Source organism: Diadema antillarum, unplaced genomic scaffold, assembly GCF_040938485.1.
Source record: "Diadema antillarum isolate AM-2024a unplaced genomic scaffold, OU_Dant_1.0 seq00000471_RagTag, whole genome shotgun sequence".
NCBI lineage: Eukaryota > Metazoa > Echinodermata > Echinoidea > Diadematoida > Diadematidae > Diadema > Diadema antillarum.
The window spans coordinates 281805-294989 of NW_027271439.1; the positions used below are offsets into that span (position 1 = coordinate 281805).

At 38.4% G+C, this 13185-nt stretch overlaps 1 protein-coding gene across 1 annotated transcript in view; it reads left to right on the forward strand.

Moving 5' to 3' along the window:
- The window catches only part of LOC139733324 (oxysterol-binding protein-related protein 9-like), a 56188-nt gene that overhangs the window by 13812 nt on the left and 29191 nt on the right, over window positions 1-13185 (forward strand). The window contains exons 3-4 of the mRNA XM_071644162.1: window positions 647-725; window positions 3007-3083. Of these exons, the coding sequence (XP_071500263.1) occupies window positions 647-725; window positions 3007-3083 (156 nt within the window). The remainder of the gene's footprint in view (window positions 1-646; window positions 726-3006; window positions 3084-13185) is intronic.

A 13185-nucleotide genomic window follows, 5' to 3' on the forward strand; every position in this document is an offset into this window, starting at 1 on the left:
CACTTTTTGGTGAGATAATGAGAAACCTCTTTTATATGAAATATGGCAGGGCATGTAATTCCAAGAGGAGTTCCATGTTTATTTGCAAATTGGTTTTGAAATGGCTCAGATATCCAAAAAAAAAAAAAAAAGAGCCATACTAATGAAAGGTGGGACCCACCTTCTATCACAGTTGCTTTGTTTTACTTTGTCTTACTTTGTTTTTGAATGTCTCGGCCATTCCAAAGCCAATTTTCAACAAATAAACTTTAAATTCCACTTAGAATGGTATGCTGTGTACCATTTCATAAAGGTTTCTTGCAAAAAGTTAAAAGCCCAATCCTCGTATCCACCAATATTATACCATCCTGTAAAGGGGGGAGGGGGGAGGGGGGGAGGGGGGAGGGGGGGGGGGGGAGGGGGAAGCTACCGATAATCCCCATTTGCCATATTGTATGAATTTATAACGGGTGTAGCCAATATCATTTTTTTGTCTGTTCTGTGGGTTGTGAATGCATTTCAGATAATATTGCACAAAGCCTATTTTCGTACATTTGGGCATTCTCAAAGAATTCATTGTAGGGCAGTTATGATATTTTGTAGTCATTACTGATGTAAAGATGTGCCAATCTCAGAAACACCTGTCATTTCTCCTGTCCCCATGCAGGGTGCTATCATAGGAATAGATGATGAGGACGACTCTACCTTCACAGTCACTGTGGACCAGAAGACATTCCACTTCCAGGGTAAGCACTTGTAGAATCCTATATATCCCTCATACATGTAGATTACTGTATTAACACCATCTATTTTAGCAAGTGTAAGTTTTCGCTATCCTGGACTTCCCAACAATTTCGCGAGTGGTTACATTTGCGATTGTGAAGTACAGTCATGAATGGAGAAACGTATGTGTGCACGACGCATTGATGTCAAGATCAGAGTAAATAATATTAGTATGTTTTTAAATTTGAGAATAGCACCTGACTTGAGAAATTCATGAAAAATAAAACCCTAAAAAAATATACGGCATATAAAGTACTACCCCCACTTTGTATGCTGCACTGAGAGTTTAACCTCGGCACTAGTTCTCGTTGAATACAGTATGTATAGATCTATCTTTTTCTTTTTTTTTCCTTTTTTTACAATTTTTTTGAGTTTATGCCTTTTTGGAAGTTGAGCAACAGCTTTTAAAAACTCTTGCATCAGGGCATGTTCATAAAATTATTTGGGTATCACCAAGAATGATTGTGGCTGCCAAAGCATGAGGCATCAAAGCTGTCAAGGTGTCTTGTTTCTGCTCTGATAGCTATAGAATGCTTCTAAATTTATTGTGGTATTACTAAAAAGTTATCAAAGATATAATGTCTTTTAGAATGACTTGTGAGAGCTTCTATTTTTTTCTGCCAGTTGACACATACCACCAGATGATGGCATGCAGACATGAAACAAATGTTGACTACCTCTTTATTCTACCATCAAAATGATCTCTGTCTTGATGACTTTGGACAAAAGAATAGAAAAAAACAGCAACAAAACCTTTGATATCTACAACAACGAAGCATTAGCATCATTACAGAATCCTGCATTGTGCTGTTTGAAACACTTGCCCATTCTAAGCCTTGCCCTGCAAACTGCCATGTTGGCAGGGAACACAGTGATACACCCATGTGAATTACATATTGTATATAGGGCTACAATGTACACTTTATCATACAAGTCGAGCTGCAGAAGCATCTGCGATGGCAGTTCTAATGTTCTATTCAGACTGTATAGGTGCACAAGGGTGTTTTTCAAATCAGAATTGTTGTCCGTAGCTGCCCAACCCCTATTGAAGTTTGCCTTTCATCTGGAATAGAAAAAAAATTGAATCAAGACATCCAAGGACAATTTTCTCCCTTTTATCATCAATTCATAGATCTACCTCTGTAAAGGCTATACAGTCTGGTATTTTTTACCTTCAATAAATGAGCAGAATTCTTCAATATGTCAGGTATACTCTTACTTAACCCATTGAGGATGGTGTGATTGTGCTACAACACACATTTCCCATAGACGCTTGCCTGAGTTTACTTGGGACTCGTCCTCAATGGGTTAAGTGTACAATGTATTCTCACAGAATGTTGTATAAAAGACCTGTTTTTGTAACTGTCTTGATACTCCCAATCTGGAGTGTAAGGAGAGAGGTTGAGTTTGAACTGCACTGTGGGATTTAACAAATATTCAGCAAATGCTGTCTTCAGGTGATTTTGCTCAATATGTTATGTGTCATGCAGTGCTTTTATCTATTTGATTATTCATTCATCAATTAGTTTTTCATCCTGTTTAGAGATTGGAGAAGTAAAGAATACATGTACTTTGTATAATTTGAGAATTTTCACCAACTACTCTCATTCTTTACCAGACGTAAAGGGGGCGAGGGGATCTATAAATCTTGCTTAGGATTTATGTGTTCATGTTGGGTTGCATTACACAGAAGTGTATGTGCGGAGGAACCCTTCAGAGTCAAATATACAGTATATTCAATGATTATATGACAAGTAGGTGCAAATGTCGTGCGTTGTGTTTGTTACCGTATGGTAGGAATGGTGAGGGCATGTCATAATGACATGGCCTCTGGTAATATTCTGCTATGATGATATGCTGTATTTCTGTTTAAAGCTCAAGGTATTTCATTCCATTAGACTATATTGGCACTCCATAATCTTAACATAGCTCTCTGGTGCAGTTTACATTATACACCATAAAGTGAGTCTGATTTTTTTTTTCCAAATCGGAACTTTCCAACAATTTCATGTGATCGTAGAGTATAGTAATAAACGGGGGACATGTATGCATGTCGCATTTATGTTGAGGTCAGACTTAAAACTGTTGCCTGTAGTTACATTTGCGAATAGCACCCGACTTGCAAAATTTGCGAGAATAGAAACCTTGCAAAATAAATGGCGTATCCAGTAATTGATGAAACTTGTCTGATAATGTGAATGCTATATGGAATGACTTCAATTCTCTTGTCTTTGCTCCCTGTAGCCCAGAGTGCGGAGGAGAGAGAGCAGTGGGTGACAGCCCTGGAAGAAACGGTCCTACGACACAAGCAAGCGCCAAAGGTATCTATTAGTCTCAGTTCAAGTCAGTCTCCCTTTTTAGTAGTCTCCTGGTCTGCCAAGTCAAACAGTCCTTCAGCTCTGTAACCCCTGTTTGTATGATATTAAAAAAGGATGAGAAGTATTTGAAGATAAAATTGCCTCAAAGACGGTTTTAAAGGTAAAGAAAGGTAGAGATGCAAAGGCAGTATTCATTTAAATGGAATGGCAGGGGCAGATCCAGGATTTCCGTAAAGAGGGGGCGCCTTTACAAAATGAAAGAGGGGGTGCACGCTCCCCATTTTTTTTTTTTATTTCTTTGTTTTGAAAAAAAATTTGACAAAAAATAAAGTGGGGCGCGCTCCCGGTGCGCTACCCCCTAGGACTGCCACTTAAAGGGTGTTATGGGATCAAAATTAGTGCTTATGTATTGAACTTCAGCATTGAGCTGTTACAATATCAAACAATGGGCTCTTTCTTGCGGTCACATCAAAATAACTGTCACAATAGTGTGGCAGTTGCATCATTTCCAGTCCAGTCCTCATCAATTTGGAAGGTCACAAATTGAATACTGTAAAACATGATATATTCGCGGCATGAAATTTTCGCGAATTGGAGCCGACGGCCTTTTTCATGACATGAAATTTTTGCGAATTGCCACTGGCATTCAATGCATATAGTGTAGGTAAGAACTTTCGCATGCATTTTAATTTCGCGAGTTTTGGCTCTCGCAAAATTCGCGAAATTAAAATGCACACAAACATTCCTCATTTTACAGTACTGAATTTGAGATCTCAAAATAAGCTGACGTACTGGGTTATGAAGAATATGTTTACATGATGTGTAAGAACAAAACATCCTTGATACTACGCTGTACCTCACGCGAGGTTGAGGCAAAAACGTTCGTGGAAATGTGAGACTAGCATTATTCCATGGAGTCTTGTACTAATGATGTCACAAGCACAAGACTCCCAACAACTCTTCCTTCCCCAAAGGATGCATCATGGTTGATAACTCAGTGACATTTAGTGGCCATCACATGATATATCAGATTCTTGAAATAATCTTGGGGCTATTGGCCATTTTTTCTCCAGTACTTCAAGTGAAGAAAAAAAATCCTGTCTTCACAAGAAATATTTCTTTCTTTTTGTTTTTTATACAGCTAGAAATATGACCAATATTTGAAAATTGATTAGGAAGTCTACAGGAATATTTTGTATTTAAATCACGCTGTGGAGAAAACTATAAACTGCAAATTAAACTTTGCAAGATTCTCTCTTTCTCATTCTTACTCTAGCTCCCTCTCATGATATTTAGATGATACACAGACACACCCACACACACACACATACACACACACCCACACCCACACACACCCACACACACCCACACTCACACACACACATATATAGCTGAGAACCAGAAAGCTGTTATTACAATGGGGGGGGGGGGGGGTAGTTATTGGTGTTATATTGTAGAGCTCAATCTCCTCTTCTCTGTGGTGTCAATTTTAGATTATACATGTTTTCAGTAAAATGTTGAAAATCAAAACCACAAGGGCACTATTTTACTCAATATTCAGAACAATGCTCATAAATCTACCCACTTTTAATGAGATAAACTTTTTGTCTCATGAAAAGGGACTGTTTTGTTTTTATTTATGCTCAAATCTTAGAATGCTATAGCGCCCTTCTAGTGCTCAGCCAGCCAGGCGATATTTACATAAAAGAGAGAGAGAAAGAGATGAAGAGGAGGGAAGAAAATCACAGAGGCAGTTATTACCAGAGGTCGTAAAAAGAGGACACTGATTTTATCATGTCTAGGGGATCATAAATTAGCAGTCTCTCAGCAAGATACCTCATTATACTGTGATAGTGTTCGCATCTAGATGTGGATATGAATTATTGTCACCGTAGCCCCCTGGTATTGATATGATGCTGATAGTAATGATAATGTTTTTGATGATGATGAATACTATCATGATTTTGATTTGATTATTACTAATAGTATGATCATAGTTGCTATTGTCATTATTATCAATCATTGTTTTGTTATTCCGAGTAGATTTCTAGAGAAATGTAACTGTATAAACTGCGGTGTTCTCTTGATATATATTCGTAAGACAGTACGCTCACAAGTGTTATGGGAAGGGTAGCTGTACTGAATATTTACTGACCAGCCACCTAGTCACTGATAATGCCAAACTTTATGGGTAGGTGATAGATACAACACCCCCAGTTTTCCTCATGTGACCGTTTATTAACTGTGCCTTGTAGGTAATTTTGTTGATTGTGTTGGCATCTACCTGTGCTCTTGTTTATTTTCTGAGTAATTAAGTTGCAAGTTGAATCAGACGTTTTCTCATTTGTTGCCTCTATCAGAGGATAGATGCCCGTTTTGGTTCTTTTGGTCTTCAGAGATAAAAGATAAAACATAGTTCCCATACAATGCCTGCATGACTGTCAAATTTTCCTCTATAATGCATAAATATGCATTAAGAATGTGTAAAATATTGCAGTAAGAACACAATTGCAGCACTGGGGAATGACACAAAATGCGAAATAAATGTATTACCCAAAAAGGTACACCTAAAGTATTGCCATCTCGAACTTGGTTGCTACTTGATGCTTTATAATCGATTACATCTATTTTGTTCCATAGCAGTGCCACAGCAGTATCGAACATCCACGGCATAAGAGTAAATTGTATGCTGCTCGCTAGCTACATATATGTGATTCAATACCACTAATAGGGCACATTTTGATCATTGTGTCCTCATAACAACTTGGCCCATGGAATGTGATAAGTATTGGTGTGAACGTTGTGCTGTCCCTGTGGCCTACATGTCCATTTGGACAACCAATAATGCCAGAGTCAACATTTAAACTTCAATTTCTTCATCCAGTTATTTTCTGATTTCTCATGGGCAAAAGAAAAAAAAAAACAGTGACAGCACTTTACTTAACATTTAGGCCCCCCCCCCCCAAAAAAAAAAGAAAAAAGAAAAAAAAAAGACTGCTTTTCAATAGTTATGTTGTCAGGATTAACATTATTATTTTCCAGACTATTTAATAGTTTTTCTTTAGAGCACAATTTTGGTTGAAAGCATATGGTTTCATCCTTTTATACTGTGTTGCCATGTCAAACACATACAATGCAGTAAATTATATCTAAACTATTTCAACCTTCTCTTGCAATGCTTTCAAAAATCTTCTTTGACATCAAACTCTGCATACAGAAACCCAAGCCTGTGTGGCCATTTTGAAAAATAGGACCTACATGTACGTGTATACACAGAGTACAATGAGATGTTTTAGGTATGAATCCATGTCAGGTGACTACAGAGTCAAGTTTGGAGGCCTTGAGTCGGCCCCTCCTTCTTTTATGTTATCAACATACCCATGTGTTCTGATAGTGTGAGGATCTCAGTGCAGTAGTGTGTAAAGAGTGTATTCATACACTCTTCAGGTGTTTACACTACAGGATCAAAGCAAATCAACCTTAACCAATGTGGCTGTAGACTTCTGAACCATTCTGAAGCTAGTCTGCAGTTCAGACAGATGTATAATTTGATATTTCTAAAGAAATTATTCATTGTAATTTATTGAAGTGAAAAAAGAGCCCTGATTTGAGCAGACTGAATACAATCAGCCTTTCAAATCTTTATTATTTTCATAACAGAAACGTCCTTGTTATCTGCGCTTTTACATAAGAAATGGGTAAAGAAAATGTTAAGAAACTGCAAAGGGGACCTGGGCCAGAACTAGACATCAAAGGTGACTCTTTATAGCGCTTTGTAATCATGCTGATCGGGCTGCCTTGTCAACATTCTTTTTGTAGCAGTATGAGAGAAAGAGAAAGAGAGAGAGAAAAAAAGAACCAAACACACACACACAAACACACTTCCAGCGTACATAGACCGATCATTTCTAGCTTTTTGTGACAGAAATATACACCTTACCAATCCATGCTGACAATTAGAAACCTCAGAAAATTGTTCTGATCGCCATGCAGGTAAGCAGTGAATCCACCTTCAGTAGTCTTTCAATACTGAACTCTTTTTGACTGTTGTAGTCTTGTTTTCAAAGTTACTTTCTACCGGTATGTGCCTATCATATGGCGGAGACAACATGCATTTTACAGTGCAGGGCCTTGTAGAATTGTAGTGCTTACTGTATTATACATAGTTGGGCCTGAAGTACTTCAGTGAATGCGCTAGACTTCATTTTTCCCCTGTGTAGGAAGAGAGTTACTTTTGTATAAAGGGTGGTTTAAACTTTAACAGTCATTTATGGTTTGAGGTAAGGAAATACAGTGGGCAGTTTTGGGGTAAATGAAGGTTTTTCAAGTGGAAAAATCCCATTGCCCCTTTTAGAAGATACATAGACATTTTAGAAATAATTGAACTGCTTTTGACTCTTGAATTTTATGTCTTTCTCAAGTTTTCATATTATACTGTATAGCCAAAAATATTTGTGTGCATGAAACATTTGCAAATTTCTTGAGGAGCTAAGATTCACTTAATACTGGAAGGTAAAATGAACAGAAAAGTGTTTGTCTACACAGTGCATCAAATGCCAGTGGCAATTTGCGATTTAAGTCATGCCACAAATGTTTGTGGGTTTGCAGCACATGCTTCTTTACTTCTTAATATTCGTATACAGTACACAATCCTGGGGGATAAAGCTGTTCCTAAAGTTACAAACGACTTAAGAACAACTGGAACACGTTCTGATGTGCTATACTAATCAGAATTTCAATAATTCAGCACAATAACTGATCACCAGTCGTTCTTAAAGTTGTTCTTAGCCTAAGAACAGCTTTATGAAATACCTCCCTCCTGATACAGTGTACATCAAAATATTAGTACAAGGTGTTTTGAATGGCTGTACTAAACTATGTAGAGCTGCTGTAAACTTTCAAATCTTCCACTCAATCGCAATGCATGAAAAGCAAGTAGAAATTCATCAATTGCTATTATAGAACACCCATGGGTAGAGAAAATCCTGCGATCTCATTGATCAAGAGTTTTTTGTTGATTTTCATCGGCCGCATGTTGCCTCACTGACTACAGTATGTATGGCCACACTATAAATGTGTTATTGTGCACTTGTAGCAAGAGTTTGTGCACTAAACAAGCATTCGCGTGCTCTGTAAGAGATGCCTATTGGCTAGCGAACCATGCATCCAGTAATGTTAACGTGCATCCAGTAATTACAACATGCATGGTTGGAAGTACTGGATGCATGGGTTCTTGTCTATGGCAAGCCAAAAAGAAATGTATCCGGTAAATTTGCCATCAGGTTACATTATAAAAAAAATGGATTTCTGAAGAAACAGTTGTCCCCATTCTATAAAACAGATGTCCCCCATTCTATAAAACAGATGATGCTTATTTGGAGTTTTGTATTCCAGTGAGTCGATTTGAAATCCATCTTGTCAATTCTCCCCATCACATAGAAATGTAATCACTTTGTTTCTAGCGGTCGAGTTTGTATACTGGCAGTATGCTATGTGCAAATGAAGAGATGATCTTATGCACCCACATGGGCAACATGTCAAGTGGGATTGCACTTTCAGCAATGTAGAGTTACTACGAGTTTATGCAGCAGGCATTTCCAGAGCTTATCTAATTGAACTAAAACTAAGCCGAACAGAACTAAATTGATTCCTTTTTATGCATTTCAGAGCTAATAATTTGATGTTAGGACTTTTCCCAACGTGTAACAATCGCTGAGAAAATCTACAAAACTATAGTAGTTTTTTGATAGAGATAGTGCTCACTACTTTTTGTGTAAGACCAAATAAACCTACTGTACACTGGCATGGCATTGTCAACACAGTAGTATGGAAATCGAATACCGCTGCCTCCGTTTGGGTTTTTACATCTATACGATAGGGAGAACTTTTATAGGACTTTGGTTAACTTAGTCATCACTATATCAATTTGAATCATGCTCATACATTCCACAACCTGCCCTTCCCCCTTCATAAACTAAAAAGAAATCGCAGAGAAATGAAAATGTCAGATTTTATGCAGTACTGCATGCAACGAGCAAGACTGCAGTGACATTTGCAACGGAGAACGGCACAACGATTTCACGTGGCTCGGCATGGACAGTCTCATGCTTAATCAGAGTGAGGATAGAGGGAGGGAGGGAGAGAGGGAGGGACGAAGGGAGAGGAGAGAGAGGAGAGAAGGAAGAAACCGCCTCATTGGAGATGACTCATATGACACGATCCATTCAGATGTGTAAGAGAGGGGTATGGGCCTTCCCCTGTGTGTGTGTGTGTGAGTTGAGTGAGAGAGAGCCAGCCAGTGAGTGAGTGAATCGAATCAGTGTGTTTCACTGTAGGAGCAAGGCCGCCACTCGCTCAATGCTCGTTTCTCACCTTCGGCGTGTATACGTGGACGGGAGAGAGTGTCTGTAGCAGCTATTTTGGGGCCGGACTGATTTGCCGGTGCATTAAAGCAAGAGACAGACGTACGGATTAATATTGGCAAGATTGTGTGGATGATATTCTCAGTCTCGGTTCTACAATCATCTTTTGCCATTTGGTAAGACTGGAATGCCATATTGATTCATGATGTAGCTGCACTTTAAGCTCTTTAATACTATGCACTACTGTGAACGTACATTCTTCCAGTGCAGGTATGTTGGTTTCTTGTGATGAACCACCCTCCTGTAGGTAATAGAGACATTATCAGTACTGATACCCTTTTAGGGCACTGCTTAATTACACATTAATGGTAGCAGTCCATGGTTGTATGTACTTGTCTTTATGGGTGTTTTTTTTCCCCCATTCCTCAAGACCAATCTGAGCTGCAGTGATATCATGTCACATAGATTTTGTTCTTGAGTCATCATCTTACACTTGCTGTGAGTGTAAACAGATGCATACAGGCCCGTACTAGCTTTAATTCCATCAGATGGTGTTTTATATTTATGTGAATTTATTTTGTGTCACATCTTATGCTGTCCTATTAACGTATTCTTGACGGCAGTAGTACAGTTGAACCTCTCGTATCCGGACAAGTCGGGACCGGGGCTCATCTGGATAAGGGATTTGGCCGGATACGGGAGACTCAATGCTTTATACATGTACATATACATACACATGTACTGATGTAGCCCATTGTAGTACCACATGTTTATAGTAATGTGTATACTGCAACCTTTTCGTTGTTACATTTGGGGATGAAATGTCTGAAGGTAAGCAATTTGGAAGGAAATTTGATGTAATGCATGTTAATCATGTTGGAAGTAATATGTAATTCATGTGTGTGTTTGTGTAGGAGTTCTCAAGGAGTTGGGAATCCTCCTTTCCTCCCGTGATTATTTAAAAAAAAATCACGGCGAGATTGCGTCCGTATAATAGAGAGATCCGGATAAAGGGAGGCCGGATAAGAGAGGTTCAACTGTAATCAAAACACTAATCATGTGCTTTGTAAAGAGATGAGTATCGGCAACATACTTTCAACCAATAATGCAGTAACATATTGTCTTTGGTAATAGGGTTTGCCCAGAAATAACACTGTTAAAGCTGTTATTTTCACAAGGGTTTAGTTTTCACAAATTTCATGAATCATCGTTGGGTCGCGAATTTTACCACCATGTGAAAATATCACCACCCAATATTGATTGCATTAAGTGGCATAGTGAACGGATAGACATCGGTGCACTTATGATAGCCTTGGAGTCAAATCCTGAAAACAACATCTCATGAAAATGTTTGTGGCCTCCACATTTGCAAAAATAAGAGCTTTTACAGATTTTGAAGTACATAATTTGATACCTGGAAAGAGATGCAATAATGTGAGCCAAAAATGGCCATTATAGTGTAATACTCTCCCCATACTGCATGACTGAAGATGATAAAAATATCTAATTAGATTTTCATATGATTGTGTCCTGTTTGAATTTGTGGTGCATTTCCTCTTAATTTAGGTGATTTTAATTGTTACATTGATGCCAATACTTGCAAATATATCGTAGGACTGTGAATGCTACCATGTACGTATGTACCCTGTGTAGTTATAAATGTAATACTGTGAAAGTGGATATTTTCGCGTGACTCTTCCAGGTCGGAAGAGTTTCGCGTGTTTTTAATTCCGCGGAATCAAGACATCACGCACAGGCACATATGGCAAGCAAAAATATTCGCGTGCTTTTATTTTCGCGCTAGTTTCTGGTTGCGCGAAATGCGCGAAAATTTGAACACTGCGAAAATTTCCACTTTTACAGTATTCACATCACAGTGTAGACAGTGTGCCAACATATGAATTCATGGCATTGGAGCTATTGTAAACACTCTAGTTTACATCCTTAGCATGCTGGGCACTGTCTGTAGTTGATGCAAATCACTGTCTTGCCTTGTCGTCTTCAACAAAATATTTGTCTTTCTATCACACGTTTGCGCTTCCATGTTTTTGTATTCCACCCTCCTAGCAGTCCACATCACCAGCCTTCCACTCAACTCTTTGCATAAAGTGAATCCGCTCATTAGATGCATGGGTGGTGGCCATTATGCTAACACAACCTATGGAATGTACTCTCCCTTGCCATAAACATAGTATAGTGTTTATAGCACTGTGATGCCAAGTTTAGAGGCTGAAGAGACATTTATAGATATATATTTTCAACATTTTGAACAAAAGTTGGGCACTGTATACCTCCTTGAAATTGAACCCAGAACCTTATAAGCCTGGGTTTAAAACATAATACTATCCACTGAGCCAATTCATCATCCCACTACCATGTGTGAACATCAAAGCTACAGATGTAATTGACTTTACAATATGAATGCATACAACTGTACATTATGCTTATGGAGCTCTGTATTAAAAAGTATGGAATTTTCATGTATCATTCATTGTTTCTGATTGTGACATCTCCAGGAGTTTCAATTGTTTATCTTTGTAGGGTTTTCGTTCAAATATTGCAATTTATCTTGATAAGATTTCTTAGTATACCGTGATATGTCATATTCAATTCTATTTTGCAAGTCTAATTACTTACCTCTTTAATTTTAAATGGAAATACAGATGACCAAAGAAAGTAAAAATGTAAGTAATTGTCAATCTCAAGCATATTTGGCTGGGCAGCTGTGGTGATTGAAAAGTTAACAAACATTTACCATGCAAACATACCCCATATTAAACCTGATCAAGTCATAATCATACATTACAAAGAAAAAAAGCACCATGATACTATCAACGTACACTGCCAGCTTACATGGCATTCACAGCTTTCAAGCACCTCAGGCATGCCAAATATGGATGCTGTGTCTTGCAGCCAAATGAAAAAAAAGAGAGAGAGAGAGGAAAAAATGCCAGCAGGCACACTTGGCAGGAAGTGGGGGTAAGGCATCATGAATGCAATTTACTCCCATTTAGTATGTGGTCAGTTCATAACACCTTTACCCCCTATAATACACACTGCCGAATCCTCAGATGATTCAGCTGTTGCCCCCGGCAACCATGTGCGTAAGATGACGCGGATGACAGAGTGCCATCATTGTCTTGGGACAGTTGTTGGGAGGGGAGAGCGGTCGACAGAGGTGGCCTGATTGTTTGGTTTCTTGAGAGTTTTGTGATTCCCTGAATTAAAGGTCTATTAGTTCCTTTAATAGGTCATGTCCATTTGTGGCGTACAGTACAATCCATCGATCAATCTTTGTGCAACATGAAACGACATTAGCATTTGAATTTTTTGTAGATATTGGGAAGCCTGGAGAAAATATACAGTGTATGATTTCTGATTGTTATCTTTGTAGCAAAGTTTTGCATTTTGATTACAATCACAAAAAGGATGGCATAAAAATAGAGTCTGCTGTGTTGGTCATATCAAAAGCAAGCAGTTTTGTGATCGATGTCAGGTCCTCTTCTTAAATGTGGCCCATTATGCTTTGTTGATGCTGTTTGCGTACTAGTGCTTGTCATTCTGGGCAAACCACATGGAGCTTGCATTATTCATCCATTTTCTTGGGGGGGGGGGGCATTTAACTAGGTTACTAGCTGCTCTTTTTGAGGAAGGAAATAGCATATTTTACTTTAATATGTGGGTTGTGACTCTCACACACAGGTCATTCACTTCATGTTTTATCATAGAGGCAGATTATTTTG